General features: G+C 57.7%; 1 protein-coding gene across 3 annotated transcripts; it reads right to left on the bottom strand.

Annotated features, from left to right (window-relative positions):
• Positions 1 to 1,116: 1,116 nt before the first annotated feature.
• Positions 1,117 to 15,757, bottom strand: GCK (glucokinase). Of its 3 annotated transcripts, none has more exons than XM_069462485.1 (10): positions 15,559 to 15,757; positions 9,777 to 9,939; positions 9,052 to 9,206; positions 7,762 to 7,881; positions 6,768 to 6,863; positions 6,561 to 6,660; positions 4,478 to 4,661; positions 3,330 to 3,485; positions 2,411 to 2,644; positions 1,117 to 1,307 (listed from the first exon to the last, which is right to left on the bottom strand). In XM_069462485.1, the coding sequence occupies exons 1-10, from the start codon at positions 15,604 to 15,606 to the stop codon at positions 1,256 to 1,258; spliced, it is 1,308 nt and encodes a 435-aa protein (XP_069318586.1). In that variant the 5' UTR covers positions 15,607 to 15,757; the 3' UTR covers positions 1,117 to 1,255. The 3 variants fall into 3 exon arrangements, with proteins under 3 accessions (XP_069318586.1, XP_069318585.1, XP_069318588.1); XM_069462484.1 differs by having other exon boundaries at positions 1,238 to 2,173; XM_069462487.1 differs by lacking the exons at positions 6,561 to 6,660; positions 6,768 to 6,863; positions 7,762 to 7,881; ... (1 more) ...; positions 9,777 to 9,939; positions 15,559 to 15,757 and having other exon boundaries at positions 1,238 to 2,173; positions 4,488 to 4,552.
• Between the last annotated feature and the right edge of the window lie 1,382 nt (positions 15,758 to 17,139).

Genomic DNA, 17,139 nt, shown 5'->3' with positions numbered 1-17,139 from the left:
CAGGCTGGGCCCACTGGCTGCCACCCACAACCCAGATATGCAAGGCTGCCCCCTCCTGCCGCCCCTCCACGGCGGCCAGGCCCGCGGCTGGCAGTGGCTGGCTGGTGGAGCACAGGGGCTCTCATCGGTCAGCCCCTCAGCCCCATGTGGATAACAAGTGTTTTATGACACCTCCTTTACTGTCTGGAAAAGAAATTCATTTCATTTATTTCAACTCATTCATTCCCATTCAGACCTATACAAACAATTTTTAAAAATCCATACTATGCCCTACATTGTAACATAAAGGAAATAGAAAGCGATTTATATTGAAATGTGCTCTAATGTATGAAAGCTCCAACACGAGGACAACGGTACTGACAATGAATAAGACGCTTGCACCAACTTACAATGATTACACTCAAGAGTGCTGGGAAGAGCTGAAGCCTTTCCACATGTGAAGTACCAGAAAATGAGAGGAGATCTGAAGGGGGAAGGGACTTTCCAAAATCACAACTTTGGGTTAAGTTCTGAATGAAAGAAAATGCAGTTGCTCTTGATGGGCTGGGCATTCTTTCTGTCATTGAAAAATGGATGTGCGTTACAATCACACAACCATGCATTTATATTAACTGTGTTTATGCTGCACAAAGATGGCATTAGGCCCTATGTTTGGCTAACTCTAAACAGGCATGTCCCCTACAGGAGCATCTGGAGGGACCTTAGAAATCCTGTGACATCTTGTATCCCTGGCCTCCTACTCACTGTCATAACCTAAGTGGCTCTGAGGGGACAGGATCCTGCTGAGACATACCTGCAGGGGGACCCTCCCCACCACCACCCAGCAGCACCTGACCTGGCACCCCCTCTGCACACATCCCATGAGCAGGCAAGCAGGGGCCTGGGCCAGGCAGTGTGCTGTCCAGTACCTCTGACCCCCATGTCACCCCATTCCTACTCTTATAGCCTGGTATGTCACTCTTCACAGTCTTCTGGGCATTGCTGGCCAGAAGGGACCGCAAATCCCAAGATATACCTTGGCCTACAGAAGTGTCTGCATGCACATGAGGATGTCTCTTTCTATGTTGTCCCCACAACCTTTATGCATAGAAGTCAAAGAATGGTAGACAGGCCATGTTTAAACTTTTAAAAATTTTAATTAAAAAACCCACACAGTCCATGCCCAACTGTGGGAAGGTGGCATGGCATAGGAGAGGTCTGGCGAGGACAAGAGAGAGGGCCTTGGGTGGTCTCTTAGGGGTGTGATGAATGCTGCTCAGGGTTTCTTCCTGGGGCCAGTGCCGTGGGAGCTGAAGATGCCACCCAGCCTGTGAAAGCAGGTAGGGGGCTCCTGCTGGTGCCGGGCTGGTCCTCCTCCCTGTCATGGGCCTCTTGGGGCAGGGGCTTGGGGGCTCTATCTCTGTCACCTGCTGTGAGGGTTCATCCCAGAAGCACAAACCACTCAGGGAGGGGGGTATGGGAGGGAAAAGGTCTCTGGGGGTAACCATAGTCTGGGACACCTCCTCCATGGAGCCTTCTCCTATTGCTTCCTGGGCCTCCTGAGCCATGGGCAAGAAGACAGCCAGGCCTGGGTGATCAGCTGCCCCTGGCTCTCCTGTGGGGCCCAGGTCTGGCCAACCTGCTGGAGTTGCTTCCCCACCCAGGAGAGTTCCCAGGGAAATCAGGCCACAGCAGGGTCCAAAGGGCACCACCTTCTGAAAGCCAGGGCCTGGGCCAGGCCGGCAGCTCTGAGAGGCAGGCAGTGTGGAGATGCAAAAAAGTCCTGAGTGAGCAACTCCCTTCTGGGTAGTTGATTCCAGCAAGAAAGGAGAGGAGCGGTGGGAGTCTGTTCCTGTGCTCCCAGCCCCCTGCCCCAGTCAGGGCCCTAGGGCTGTCCGACTGCTCGGTTCCTGGGTTCCCCAGCCGGATGGAAGCGTCCAGGGTTCCTCCTGCCCCTGCCAGGCTGGGAGTACTTGTGGGGAGTGCTGTCCCCATGGGGCCCGCGACCAGTGGGCCGTGGCCTCCTCCCTGTCCCTGCGGCCTCTGCTCTTACTGGCCCAGCATGCAGGCCTTCTTACAGGCCACCGCCGAGACCAGGGCCGCGCCCCGGCCACTGCCCTCCTCCGACTCGATGAAGGTGATCTCGCAGCTGGGTGTCAACCTGCGCACGCTGGCGTGGAACCGCTCCTTGAAGCTGGGCAGCAGGGAAACAGGGCTGCTGTCCCTCCTCCCTGCCCTCCCAGACCTCACCCCAGCCCATATTCCATAGCCATAACCCGGAGCCTTGAACGCAGCCGACCCTTTCCCAGCATCTAGGCCAAGGGAGACTAGGAGAAGAGGATCGCTCTCCCCAGAGCTGGGAGCCACAGGGACTCTCGGAGTGTGGCCCTCGCGTAGCAGGGGAAGGGCAGGCGGGCAGAGCGGGGCTCACCTGGGGTGCAGCTTGTACACCGAGCCGTCCACGCCCACGGTGATGCGCATCACGTCCTCGCTGCGGCTCTCGCGCATGCGGTTGATGACGCCAGCCAACCCGGCCGAGCACATGTGCGCTGCGCGCGTGGACACGCTCTCACAGACGCGGCGCACGATGTCGCAGTCCGCGGCCGAGGGCCGCAGCCCCAGCGTGCTCAGGATGTTGTGGATCTGCTTGCAGTCGCCCGAGTCGCTGTGGCGCGGGAGGAGATAAGGTCGGCGCTGAGGGTCGCACCTCCAGCCCGTCCCCGCCAGCTACGGCCTCCGTTTCTCCAGGGAGAGGCCTCGGGGAGCCGTCCCCCCGGCCGCGGCCTCTTCCCCTGGCTGAGCCGGGGCCTCTCCCTGGAGAAATGGGGGCGACCCTGCTCACCTCACCCAGCCAAAGCGTTTGGGGCTTGGGCTCGGGAAGGGAGTGGGTCCCGCTTCCGCGGGAGACCAGCAGTAACCTGGTTAGCACTGCCCCCTCCAAGCCCAGGGTCTCTGCTCTAACATCAACACTGTCTCAGCAATGCCGCCCTCGAGGCTGTGCGTGGATGAAGTGAGACTGTGTCCCCACCGGGTGGGAAGCCGGGGAGGAGACGCGAGGATGGGGTCTGCTTCTCGGACAACTGCTTGCCCTGGCCCCTGCCCTTTATGTCGCAGCCCAGGACCCCGCCTCCTGCGCCCTGCCCATGGAACTGTCCCCACCTGGGACATCGCCCCCTGCCACCTGAGCCTGGAGCCCGCCTGGGTCCCTCGTTTCCTGCCCCTGCGTCCCGCGCCTGGGATTCCGCCTTGCCCTGGGATCCGGTCTTCCGTCCCCCTGCGCCCCTGCCCCTGCCCTTGGCGTCCTCGCCCCGAGGCCCGGCTCCTGAGCCCCGCTCCGCCCCTGCGCGCACCTCTCCACCTGCGACACGAAGCGCGTCTCGAAGGCGCCGCGCGTGCGGAGCTGCTCGGAGGCCTCCCCGTGGAAGAGCAAGTTCTCGTCCGCTAGCCTGAGCAGCACGAGCCGCACCAGCTCGCCCATGTACTTGCCGCCGATGAGCTTCTCGTACCTGGACACAGGGCGCGGGGTTATGCCAGCAGGCCCGCGGCGGAGGGCCAGCACACAGGTGGAGGCCAGGAGCCGGCTCCCACTGCCCCCTTGAGGTCACGAGGCGGCCACGTGGGGCGCTGTGACTCCCCTCACCCCCGCCCTCACCCCCACCTCCACTCCCACCCCCAACCCCCACCCCCGTTGCCCAAGGACCTGGGTTCACGTCTTTTCCCTCATTTAGAAAACGGGGCTTTTGAAACTTCAGGGATTGGGAACGTGCACGTTCAGCCTGGAGCTGGGCGCAGTTTAGGAAAGGGACAGAGAGTCCAAAGACTCCGCCCAGTTCCTCTGAAACCTTCCTCGTACCTGGCTCTGCGCTGAGCATGCGGCCTGTATCTTTAGTCTTCCTACAGCCATGTTAGGGGCTGCTGTCCTCATTGGCCAGTTATGGTCGGGGAAACTAAGGCTCAGAGGGTTAGTGCCCAGCCTAAGCGAGCACCACGGAGTGGGCACATTCTTGCTTAATCTATGAGCCTCTGTATTTTCGTTTACATTTAATACCACTGACCTAATGGAAGCTAATAAAGTAACTAACACAGGCCTAGCACGTAGTAGATGGTTACCATCTGACAGCCAGGATTAATGACAAGCTCTGTGCCTGTTGGTTCCCAAGCCGCGTCTGCCAGCCCGCACCATTCCACAAAGACTAATATGTATTCTGGGAACGTGGACAGATGCGTACTTTGGGGACCTACGGGTTAAACCCAGAAATCTTGCTGGGGTGTCTCAGAGCCTTCTCTATGCCCAAGATCACCTGTCGGGAGGGGAAAGGTTGTAACAACCGTGGACTAATCGTTCACAGAGCTAAGGGGATAGAGCTTACGAAAGGCCAGTTTGCTTTTCTCCAGAGCTGTTTAAAAACAAGCCCATTATCTGTGGGGGCTGGGCTCCCATCTGCTGCTGTGCCAGAGCGGCCCAGGGCCCGGGCTGGGGGGGCGGGGGGGTCCTTACAGCTGCTGACCGGGGTTCGCGGAGCTCTCGTCCACCTGGCGGTCATACTCCAGCAGGAACTCGTCCAGCTCTCCCGAGTCCCCGAAGGCACCCCACTCAGTGTTGACGCACATGCGGCCCTCATCCCCTTCCACCAGCTCCACGTTCTGCATCTCCTCCATGTAGCAGGCGTTGCAGCCTGTGCCTGGTGGAGGCAGGGCACTCATGAGCTGCACTTCCCTGGGGAGCCCCCCAGCAGGGCCTGGTTCCTGCCGGCAGGAGGCCCCCTTCCCCCCTTCTCATGCCCCCCCATGCTGGTGTGGAGAGCCTCTCTGTGTTGCCTGGAGCAATGGACAGGGGGCGCTCCCTGGGGCTGGAACACCTGGTTTGGCTGTGTGGCTGGGAGTAGATGGGCTAGTTCTCTGGGCTGTTCCCTTCCCTAAGAGAGGATGGTAACACCTACCCCACCTGTTACCTGGCTGTTGAGAGGATGCAGGGACAGCATGTATCAAAGTGATGGAAGTGGGATGTTATGTTTTTTTCATGTCTATGCACCATCCTTGTTTTCTGGCACTTTCCGTGCATGTGTTTGAGCTACTTTGTCCTGAGCCATGTTTGGGGGGCACCCCAAGGTGAGTAAGGCATAGAGTGGGCCCTTGGGAGCAGCCCAGAGGCTACCGCAGGCAGGACCAGATATGGAATTTGTAATTTGCTGGGCCCTGTGCAGAGTGATAATGTGGAGTCCTTTGTTCATAAAGTATTAACAGTTTCAAAATGGTGGCGGCAGAGCATCAAGCCAGCCACCTATGTGGGCTGCACACGCATGAAGCCATCAGGGACAGCAACTCAAATGCCAGTCAGTCAAGCTGCCGGGTAGGAATCAGGGCCCGGTGATGCCCAGCCTTCCAGCATTTTGTGAACAACAACAACAACAAAAAACCCCCCGCAAGAAATCCAGACTTTGATATGAATTCTCCCAAATTTTAGATCTTGGTAATTACTATAAACATGTTTTTAAACATTGAGCAGGGTCACCAAGAGTGTTTGGGGCAGACATGAACCACCCTTTGCCACTTCTGCCCTAGGAGGGGTACACCTGGGCTGAGTGGCTATGGCTTGGCCTGGTGAGACACCCCAGGGTATCTGGGGGAGCCGCAGGCAGCTGCAGAGGAGAGGGCTGCGAGGGCAGAGGGAGCACAGCTAGGGACACTGGGGCTCACGTTTAGATGTTGGACTTAAAGACAACTTTCCCTCCAAAAGGTGAGAATGGAAGTAACAAAAGTAGGAAACAAGACGTGTGACAAAGCAAGGTCAGACTGGAGCTTAGAAGATGTGTGTGTATGTATGTTTGTGTTACATGTATGCATAGGTATATGTGTACAATATATAAAAAACACATATATGCTGTTTTTTAGGGGGTGGAATACAATTCTGAATGGGTAAGAACACAAATACATAACTTTTCAGAGTTGGCTCTGAAGGGCCCATAAAAGCAAACAACTTTGACAATGACTTTCTAGGTACCCAGGGTCCAGAGTCCAGAGAAATACCCACATGCTGTGTGCCCAGCAGAGAACTGATCTAACTGGATCGCTCCTCAGTAGGGGCTCGTTATGACAACCCCAGGAACTTCTGAGAAAGGCCTGACATTGGTGTGGGAGACCCCTCTGCTGGGAGGGAAGGGCCGCTCTCCCTTTTCTGCTACCTGACTTCACTTCGGGCAGGGGCAGGGGCAGGTCCAGGTAAGGCCATCCAGGAAAGGATGGCACCATTTTTGTATATCTTTTTCCACTTGGACAAATCTTTCCAGTTTGGCCAATTTACCAGATAAAGTGTTTTAATTAAATCCTGATGGGCCAGGCAGGTATGCAGCCAGCGTGCCATCTGATGCGGTCATGCTGCATCCGTGTCGGAATGCTTCCCACCACTGAGCAGTGCCTGCATCTCAGCACCCCAAGACCACCTGGGCTCCAGTACCAGGCCCTGCTCTGACGTCACCAGTTGTTAGGTACTTTGGCCCTCACCCCGCAGGGCCCCTGCGCAGCCCGCTGAACACGGGGAGCCTCAGCAGTCTGGAAGGGTCAGGGGTGCAAGGAGCCCTTACCCACAATCATGCCGACCTCGCACTGGCGGTCTTCGTAGTAGCAGGAGATCATTGTGGCCACTGTGTCGTTTACCATCGCCACCACGTCCATCTCAAAGTCCTGCCAAGAAGCGTAGAGGCTGCAGTGATGGGGGTAGGGAGAAAGGCTGGTAGTACTGGGGTGGGGGGTGCAGGGCAGCCCCTGGGCAGACGCAGGCACCCCCTCACCCCTCTCCGTTTGATGGCGTCTCGCAGAAGTCCTACGATGTTGTTCCCTTCTGCTCCGGAGGCCTTGAAGCCCTTGGTCCAGTTGAGAAGGATGCCCTGTGGGAAGAGGAGGGCCTTATGGCTGCTGACTCACGCTGGGGCAGGGCGCTACAGCCCTTCACCAGCTCCTGCGTAGGGCCACAGGAACATGCACCCCACGTCACAGCTGAGGAAACACACTCAGAGCGGTCTCCTAGCTTTTAGAGGTGTTGGGGACGATTCTCCTTGAATATGTCATGTTTCTGCAGGGCTGAGTCCCAGCCGAGTTAAGAGTGTTTGTACTGTAAAGCCCTGAGATGTCATCGCAGAGTAAAACGACAGGTCCCAAGGGGAGCAGCTCTCCATAAGATCGGGGTTCCTCTCCTGCATACACCCCACTGCATGTGAAAGTGCCCCTTTGCCCTCACGGCATCTCTGGGAGAACTGGGGCCTGGAAAACCACAGATGTTGCTTGGGCTGCTGCTTTTGCCATGAGCGATGACCTGGCTTTGTCTCTGACCCAGAGGTCTCACGTTTCACGCATGCACATGTATAATGTGCCTGTGCATGTATGTAGATGTAAGTGGCAGGCTACCTTGCTAGCTTGCAAGTAGGGTACAATCTCAGTCCCTTCGCATTTCTGACTCAGCCAGAGGCAGTGTGGTGTCCCCGTGGTCTGTGGGTGAGCCCGAGCCCGGCTGCCTGAGTTTGAGCTGCCACTTCCCACTGTAGCGGGATGACCACAGCACGTGCCTCACAGGGCTGTGGGGAGGCTTGGGGCACACAGTAAGAAGCAGCTAATATTATGCTTATTTTCCAAAGCCTCACAGTGATGGGCCACAATCTGAATCCAGATCTCCCTTTGGAGTTTGGGCTCTTTCCGCTCTCGGTGTGTGGGGGGCTGCACTTGAAGGCGGGGTTCCTCTGGGTGCACCTCCCTCCACTTATCCGCCTTCCGTGCCTCCCCCTGGCCCACCTTGTCGATGTCTTCGTGCCTCACGGGAAAGGAGAAGGTGAAGCCCAGGGGCAGCTTCTTGTGCTTCATCTGATGCTTGTCCAGGAAATCGGAGATGCACTCAGAGATGTAGTCAAAGAGCTGGAAGACGCACACCAAGGTGGCCATTAAGCCACGGGGCTGGGCTGGCCAGCAGCCCTCCCTGGGGCCACAACCGAGGTGATGGGGAGTTGCTGAGCCACCAGGCCCCAGGAAAGCGCTGGCCTCTGTGCCCACCACTGAACGGCGGCCTGTCCACAGTTCCCCTCTCCTCTTCCACAGCTGCTTCTTGGAGGCTCAGGCCTGAGCCTCCCCTGGTGCCAGAGCCCTGCTGCCAGTAGCTCCGGGGACAGAGTGACACAGGGTAGGCTGGTCCCCAGCACCCCCAGCTGGCCTGGTGGGGTCCAGCCTCAGGCCTGGCTGGCTGTCCCTGAGGCTCCAGATGGACGCACATCCATGGCCATAATTGCGATTTCTGTCTCCAGCACCTGGGGTCTCCTTTGCTACTTCCAGGTGTCCTGGCTGCCCCACCCCTGCCAAAGTCCAGCCCCCACTGCCCCCACATGTGCTTGTCCACGCTCACTGCCGAGTGCTCTGCCGATTGACCGAGCCCCCTGCCGAGCATCGAGGCCCACATCATTCCTCTACCTTAATTCCTGCCCAGTCTGACGGGCAGACCAGCAAGCCGCAGGTGTGTGGGGACAGGTGGCACTGCCAGCCTCCTGCCTTGAAACCCTACCCCTCTGGGAGTCAGCTGGGGCTCTGGCCTTGCCGGCCTCCCCATAGGGTTCATTCTATGCCCCCCACCTCCAGTCCTCCCCGTGGTCAGGGGTCCTTGCTGCCTGGCACATACTGCGATTGCTGCTACCCCACTTTGCACACTGGCGGAGGGCAAGGGCAGCCCTGGGAAGGGGCGGACTGCACGGGCTGCGTGAGGCTGGACGAGCACATTCTCCTGGCTGCCCCGTCACATTTCTGTCTTTACCTCCCAGCTTTTCCTCTGGGAAATTGGACAGGGTGTGACTGGCTGGGGCTGCTTCTACCACTGACCCCCTCCCAGTGCTGGCCAGATGGTGACTGTGGGACTTGGGGCACATCGGCCATACCTGGCCTGTCCACCTAGGCCTCTGAGCTGCCTTCCTGGGTGCTTGGAGGCTGGGGGTCCTCATGCCCACAGTTCCCCCTGCCCCTGATGGATGGACTAGCCGAGCCCTGAGATCCTAGACGGCCTCAGCCCCCCACCCCTTGTCCCTGGCCCGCTAAGCTGCTCACCATCTCAGCGGTGCCCGTCATGGCGTCCTCGGGGATGGAGTACATCTGGTGCTTGGTCTTCACGCTCCACTGCCCCGCCTCGCCCTCCCCCACCTTAACCAGCATCACCCTGAAGTTGGTGCCGCCCAGGTCCAGGGAGAGGAAGTCCCCAACTTCTGCAGGCACAGGGAGAAGTGCATCATGGGCACTGACTGACAGGCCCTGGGCTCGGTGGGACCTGGGTGGCCAGCCCCTGGGAGACCAGAGAGAGGAGGAAGGGAAGGTATGGGGGGACCAAGGGAACTGGGCAAGGGGCTGCTGTTGCCAGACATCTGGGGGACACCAGAGCAAACTGTCAAGGGGTCAAAAGGAAACTGGGGAAAAGCCAATGGGAAATCCTGGCCTTGGACTGGGTCACCTGGAGTCCAGGGGTCAACTGAGACCTAGTGCAATGGCCCAGATTCAGGCTGGGCTGGGGGAGGTGTCCCTTAAGTGACCAAGGGGAGCAGCAAGATGAAGAAGGACATTTTCCCCGAGGCTTGCCGGCTCTAGGTGGGCCTTAGTGCCCCAGGGCTGGACCATGGGAGCCAAGGGTGAGACTTTATCGCTCCTCAGGGATCCCATGTCAGGGAGGCCGGGGACAGCCTGGTTTGGAAGTGCCTAGAGTGCCGCCCCAGGCTGGGGCCTGGCCTACAGCTGCCTTGGATGAGGAGCCAGTCCCTGTGTGGGTCCTGTCCCTGCCATACCTGAGCCTTCTGGGGTGGAGCGCACATAGGTGGGCAGCATCTTCACGCTGGCCTCCTCGTGGGTCTCGAGCTTCAGGCCGCGGTCCATCTCCTTCTGCATCCGCCTCATCACTTTCTTCAGGTCCTCCTCCTGCAGCTGGAACTCCGCCAGGATCTGCTCCACCTGCACAGGAGGGGGATGGGAGCTGCGGCGGGGTGGGGCTGTCACAGCCACCCACACAGCAAGGGTGTCACGGCGTCTCTCCCACACACCTTGGGTTTTCATTCCTTTTTTTTTTTTCTTTTTTTTTTTAGATAGAGACGGGGTCTCACTGTTGCTCAGGCTGGTCTCAAACTCCTGAGCTCAAGCGATCCTCCTGCCTCGGCCTCCCATAGTGCTAGGATTATAGGCGTGAGCCACCGTGCCCAGCCTAGCCTTGAGTTTTCTTTTGTCCTCTGACTCCAAGTTCAGGATGACTCATCAAACTATTCACCACAGTTAAAACCAGCTAAAAAGTCAGAAGAGTTGAATTCCAAGACTCAAAAATTCAACAAATTTAGCCTGGGATATATTTGGAGGGATGAGGGGCAGAGGGCAGAGCGGCTTCTGTCCCTGTCAATATTCTTATGGCACAATGTCTTGGAATGCCTCTGTCCCTCCCACTGGGACAAGGGGAGAGGAAGGGGCTCACAAGGAAGATTGGTGAGCTGGGGCCGGAGGGAGCCGGGCAGCTGGCATCACTGTCTGAAAGATCCGGTCATTCTACTGGGACCTAGGCCAGGAACTAACGGGCCAGGAACTAACGGGCCAGTCTGCACAAGCGTGCGTAAGGGCTAGCCAGGAGTGAACACTGACGTCTCTCTGGAGGTGTCTGCTAACTAAGGCCACCCATGGCGTGGATGCTCTGAGGCCGCAGAGGGTGGAGGGTCTCTATGCGTTGACGGGAGAGAGGCCCGTGCACACGAAGTTCAGCTTTGATACTGCCATTCCCGTGAGTACGGACGGCCTGTGGTGTGGCAGCTCGCCCTGCACACGGTGGCGTGAGAACGGGCCTTGAATGTAGCTGTGGCTCTGCCCCTGTGTCCCCAGCAAGCTGGACCCTGTAGGTAGACAGCCGTGTGTCTGTGCCCTTGGCACAGCAGCGCATATTCACGGAGAAAAGGCCGTGTTGATACACCGGTTATCTCTGGGCAGTGGTAAGAAAGATAATCATAAAGATATTTTCCTTTTGAACCATACTTCTTTTTTTTCGATATTTCATTTCTTGAAAATGAAAGATACTCTGATAAAAGCTGGCGGATCCACTCTTTACAAAAACTCACACTCTTTTGCCCACAGTCTCCCACATAAGCTCGGGGGGTTGGAGATGCTCTGAATTCCAGCTGGGAGGCAGCACAGCCTTCTGCCTCTTCTGCCTTAGTTTTTAGAACCCAGATTTTGTTGCATTGCAGGGAGTGGGGGGACATTAAGCTATGGTTGTGCTAAGCCAAGCACAGCAATTCTATCCTCTCTTGTTGGTGGTGGGTCTAGAGTTGGGCACGTGACCCAGTCCTGGCCAATGCAGCTGGAGGGAAGCCTGATTTTAGTAGTGAGGGAGCTTCAGTGCCCCCTAAATTGTAAACACAGCTGTATAAGGATGTGATGACTGGTCCTGCAACAGCCATCTTGCAACCCTGAGGAGACAAGGCTGTAGGGAAAAAGCTGTTAGCAAACTATGGATGGCAGAGAAGAGAGATTGATGCCAGATCCACCTGCCTCCACGTGCCAGGTGTGGGAGCAAATGCTAATTGCTTAGGCCGCAGGTCGTCAGCTGTTTGGTTTCCTGCAGTCCAAAGCATTCCTAATGGGTATAGATCCTTAGTTAAGAACAACTTCTCTTAATGAGGCCGCATATGTAAAATTCAAAGCCAGAGAAGATCAGAAAGGGATGGGGCTGACAAAGTCTATGACAGAAGACACAGAATCAAACACTCGTATTGTCTGAGCAGGAGCTATTCAGACAATGGGGTGGGAACACACCCCTGGGGACATCCCCAGCGCTCCGTAGAACAATCCAAGCATCCTCAAAGGCCCACAGCTATGACCTTTGCCTCCTGTCTTTCTTTCCTATGCTTGCCCATATAGAAAATGCCAGGAACTAACTGTAATAACATTTAACATTTGCTGAATTCCTCCATATGCCAGGCCCCGAGCTGGGTGATGTCCACAGCTGCCTCGCACCCTACACCCTTGTCCCAGCAGCACTGGGGAGGAGGTGCCACCATCTTGCAGACAAGGAAAGGCTTACAGAAGTCATTTGTGCAGGACATGCAGCCAGCATTCTGCGGTGGGGCCAGTGCCCAGAGCCACATGCATGGGGACTCCTGGCAGGAAGTCCTCACCAGCTTGCCTGGCATCTCTTCCAAGATGAAACTGTTCGGAGGAACCAATTATAAGAAATCTGTGGGCTCTTAACAAAAGTGATGCTGATCTTGCCAGAGTCCAGCCCTCAGGCCCACTGGGCTCCATGCCTACTCCTTTGTCCTGGCAGGCCAACCTGGTGGCCATGGGCCTTGACTATGGCCTTTGGTCCAAGGCTTTTCATGTGAGGAGCCAACACTTCAGTCTGAAGTCTCAGAGGAGGACAATGGTGTGGAGCCTGTGCCCGGGCAGAGCATGGCTACATTGTCAGACGAGGGCCCTTGAGTGGCCCTCCCTCGAAGGGCTGTGGGGAGAGCTGGCCCAGCCCGTGCAGGGACACAGTAAGAACTAGAGAAATGGTGGCTGTTGTTTCTGTTATCACAGGCACGGGGGCCAGTAGGGCCCTGCAAACTGTGGGGGAGGCTCCAGTCTTCACCATCTGTACCCAGGCCCGTGTGGGGCCCTGCCACCAAATGGACGACATCCCAGCTCTGCTGGTTCTAGGCCAGACAGTGCTCCCTGAGGAATCCTGGGCATGGCATGAAGTCAAACTGATACCACCTGTTCAGAGGGCAATTTGGAGTTTCTATCAATATTTAATTTTGATCTAGCAATTTCTCTCCTAAGAATCTGTTCTGCAGAAAGAGTCCTGCAAGCATTTCACGAGGTTCACACGAGGCTGCCCCCACTGCAACAGTGAGGACCCTGTGTCCACCAGTGGGCCACCAACACGTAGCAGGGGGCCTGTGGGGCCTGTGGGGCCTGTGCAGTGAGGGAGGTAGGGCCCGCCCTGTGAGGCTTGTCTGGGCATAAGTGACAGAGTGGGATGGGACCTCAGCCAGGACCTGATTGCATTTCTTCCTTTTTTATACTTTTTCCTGGCTGGCCTTACTCTGGTGACCTGATCCCATTTCTGTAAATAAAGTTGCATCTGGCCTGTGGATCCGATTAGTCCTGTATAACATTTTCAAAAGCTTACATTTGCTGCCAACATTTAAAATCTATTTAAAATAGAGACACTTTTATAGAAAAATCTGGATTTCTATAAAAATAGGTCTGCGTTCTCCCTGGAGCTCTAGGGAGGCAGGGCGTGTTGGGTGGGGGAGCGTGTTCCCAGCACTGGTGGCAGCTGGCCGGAGTCACCTCATACTGTGCACTGCCCTAGCCAGGTGCTGCAGGGTCCCCCTGCCCTGTCCACGTCACAGGGGCCGTAGGGACTCGTCACACACATACCCTTCCCGGTGGGCACAGGTGGGAGGACGGGTGCTGCAAGGTTCTGAGGCTGTAACCACGGGCAGACCGGGCAATTCACCGCTCGCCAAAGGGAGCGTCCTCCAAAGGCGAGCCTTGCTGTGGCGGGCACAAGCCCCTTCCTCAGGGCGCACTGGGGCCTGCAGACGCCCACACTCCTGGCGCGTGGTCGGTGTGCGGTCCCACAGGCGGGAGCTCTGACTAGGCTTGGTCTCTCAGCCTTGGGGATCACATCTTGTCTGCCTCACAGACCCCCTGGATGTCCAGGAGCAGGGACTGAGGCCGACCTCTGCTTCCCATGTGCCAGGCCCACTCTGGGCACTACCCCTCGTCATTCCTACAGTCACCCAGGGACACGGGTACTGTTATTATCTCTATTTCTCACAAGTGAGGAAACTGAACACAGAGGTGCAAACCCTTCCCAAACCCCCAGAGCCAGGGGGCACAAGCTGGGGCTCAAACCCAGGCATCAGCTCTGAGCCTTCCCCACACCCAGCGAGGCGCCTCCTGCCTGCTTCCAGGGCCTGGCCCCAGCCGTTCCTGGAGTCCAGACCGCTGCTACAGTATCTGTCTGACGAGCCTTGTGCTGGGTGTCTGTGCCAGCTTACAGGACTTTCCTGAGCAGCTTAGGAAATGTGGATGCTGCCTGGTCCCCCAGGTGTGGCCTCGGGAGGAGAAAGTGCAGACGGAGCCTCCCCTACCCAGCAGCCTCGGGGAGGCAACCCCAGCCGGCTGGCAGAGGTTTCTCTCGCTGAGGACACGTAATCAGGGCCCGCAGTGACAACCAAATGTTGGGCTTTTCCTGCCTGAGGACTCCCCACACTCCTGCAGGGCAACTGAACCCCGTGTCCCTAGTAGATGGCCACCTTGAGCCGGGCACGACGTGGGATGTGGCACAGGAGCAGAGCGAGAGGGACCCGCCCCTCTTGCAGGAGCAGCAGGAAAGAATCATCAAGCTGGGGGCAGGTCGGGGGAGGAGCACGAAGCAGAGACAGGGGCAGGAGCCTGCGCTGAGGTCAGGAGTGAGGCCTGGAGGCATCCGCAGCAGGGTGGCTTGGGGAGAAAGCGGGGCGCCAGGCTGCCTCAAGGATCCTGACGCAAGGCCGGTGAGAGTCCAGATTTATTCCAAAAGGAGGGCACAAGTGAAGTTTGTCCACTGATTGGGGCGGGGTGAGAGGAAAAGAAGAGTCGGGAAGGAGGGGCTCCGCTCATGAAGTGTGGTCGGGCTGGTGGGGGAGTCGGGAACTTGGCCGAGGCCGACCAACAGGAGGTTCATCCCAAGTAGCACTTGGCTATATGAGGCCAGGGTCCAGGGGAGGGTCTGGCTGGAGATATAAATTTGGAAGCCATCAGTATGGAGACAGTCCTGAAGCCACGGGCCTGAACATGGTCACGGGTCGCACAGTTGGACAGCAAAGTGGAAGGGGCAAGGCAGGGGTGCAGAGTCAGCTGGGAGGACGCCAGCCCCTTTACACAGTGAGCGGTGCTTTGAGATCCCGCCCCCAGAACATGGTGAAAAGGAAGGACACCTTCTAGTGATGCATTTGACAGACCCGAGGGCATGGGGGGCCAGCCTAGAGGCCATGACCAAGGGCCAGGGCAGCCCCTGGGCAAGTGCTGCAGGCCCGTGGACTCCAGGGCCCGTTTCTGAGCCATGTGTCAGCTGCAGCCTGGCCTCCTCCCTTCCTGGTCTCTCGGGTGGCTGTGTACACAGTAGTGAGTGACCCTGGGCCAGCTGCCCACATTATCCGGAGAAAGAATCCCTGATCCACCAACCCCTGGAACTGCTGTACAGAACCCCTGAGAGCCGACAGCACTGGGCAGCCGGCTGCCCCCCATAAAAGCTCCAAGCCCAGCACCAGATGCTGTTGTCCTTGGTCACTGTCAGCCCCAGGAGCAAGTCCCCTAGAACTCCCAAGAGGCTGGACAGTAGACAGCCACAGTGAAGAGGGGGCAGTGGGGAGAGGGGCCGGTGGCAGGCCTAGCTGCCGTAGCCAGGACCCCCGAGGCCCGTGTGCTTTCTTCCAAGGGGTCCAGCATCCACTCACCATCCTTGCCCCAACCTTGGTTTGGGTAATCTCCAAAACCAAGGGTGCCACCCTGGGGACCTCTCTTCCAACGTAGAGTCCCTGGCTTTGGAGTGACGCTTACCAGAGTCAAGGCTGTCTGGAACTCACTTCTTGTGGCATGCACTGCCATCTCTCCGAGGGGACAAGAGGCAGGTGTTTGGGGAGGTAGAGGTGCTCCTGCCTGTGACGCTGAGGTCTGAGGCCCACCCGTGGCGGGCGAGGGCTGCCTGGCCAGAGAGTTGCCCGCAGCAGGCAGCACAGAGCTTCTGCGCTGAGGGGGCCCGGCAAGTGGCTGCTGAAATACTCTGCCCACTGCCATGTGGTCAGGGGCAGGGATGGAAGGGCAGAGGAGGTCCACGTGGGGTCAGGGTTGACAGGGCCACAGGGCAAGCTGCCATGCCTGTGGAATACCCGGTCGGGATTGCTGTCAGGGGGAGGGGAGGGAGTGTGGGGCCAGCCAATGCGTCCTCCATTCCTCGGACTTGTGCAGGTGGGAAGTCACCAGGCTGCCCTCGGCGGCAGCGCTCATTGAAATGCCCAAAGACAGGCAGGGGTACTGACAGGGCCTGGCCTCTGCCAGGGAGGGTTTGGACTTGCTCTTGGAGGTCATGGGGATCCCCGGTGGATTTTCATCTGTGGGGAGGTCCAATGTGCATTCATACAATCCAGGGGTCTGCATGGCCTTTGGGGGTGGGGGCAGGCCAGTAGTAGGAAGGCCAGGTCCAAACCTTCCAGCCAATGGGGCCAAGGGATTAGCTTGGCGGTGCACACACGGCCACATGGGGCCTCTGTGAGCAGGTGGAGGTCCCCAGGGCTGCCCCCAACACATTCCCCCAAGTAAAGTCAGGACGGACTCTTCAACTATAAGTCATCGACTTGTCTCAAAATGCCTTGAACAAAAAACAAGCAAAAAACTGGGAGGTCATCCTGAGGTTCTGTGACTGTAAAGTCTAGGCCTAGGGCTCTCTTCGGGTACGTCCATCCAGACACAGACCATGTCTCCCAGGGTCTGGCCCTGTCACCTCCTTGAGCTTACCTGGGAGTGACGCCCGCATACCCTGAACTTTCTGGCACCTGCCGAACCCTGCTAAAATTAGCTGGAGCTGGCAAGTGGGTCAGGGTACAGAGGGGCCTTGTCAGAATGCCAGGTTCTCCCGCCAGTGGCCAGCATGGTCACCCCCGAGGAAGCCCTTGACACGATTGATCCCTTTCCTAAAATAGAGCAAGGATGGCCTCACCAGACCCCGTGTGACAGGTCCCTGACCTGTCCAGCCCCAGGCTCTGAGCCACTGTTTGCTCATGGGGGCAGGCTCATACCTGGGTTTGGAGTGGGCGTGGGGGCCACCTTCTGGACCAACCATGCCAAGACGCAGTTGCTCAAGGGGGCTTGACCTTTCCCAGGGCCAAGCATACAGCACAGGTGAGGAGAATCTAAACCCTCCAGCTCTGTGCTCTGGGAGTGGAAGCAGAGGGTGAGGGCGAAGGCTGGGGCTGAGGCAAATGGGCCCCTTTCTGGTTTGGCTGGACCCTCAGTGCCCTCTCCTTAGGCCTAACTTGTACTTTAGGCAACATGCATCATTCCTCAGCGTTCTTTCCTACTTGCAGTCACTGGCACCTGTGAGGGCAGAAAGGGGTGTAATATCCCCACTTCCCCGCACTGGCT

The sequence above is a fragment of the Eulemur rufifrons genome, chromosome 29 (genome assembly GCF_041146395.1).
Source record: "Eulemur rufifrons isolate Redbay chromosome 29, OSU_ERuf_1, whole genome shotgun sequence".
Classification (NCBI taxonomy): domain Eukaryota; kingdom Metazoa; phylum Chordata; class Mammalia; order Primates; family Lemuridae; genus Eulemur; species Eulemur rufifrons.
The sequence above is the reverse complement of the archived record's forward strand: the minus strand, read 5'-3'. Positions and strand labels throughout refer to the sequence as shown.

Excerpts from the sequence above, each read along its gene's own strand:
- GCK (XM_069462484.1), bottom strand. The coding sequence starts at position 15,606 with ATGGCAGTGCATGCCACAAGAAGTGAGTTCCAGACAGCCTTGACTCTG. Across the intron at positions 2,645-3,329 it reads TTCGTGTCGCAGGTGGAGAG|CGACTCGGGCGACTGCAAGC; the intron begins GTGCGCGCAGGG and ends CCCGCGCCACAG. Across the intron at positions 2,174-2,410 it reads GTGTACAAGCTGCACCCCAG|CTTCAAGGAGCGGTTCCACG; the intron begins GTGAGCCCCGCT and ends CCTGCTGCCCAG.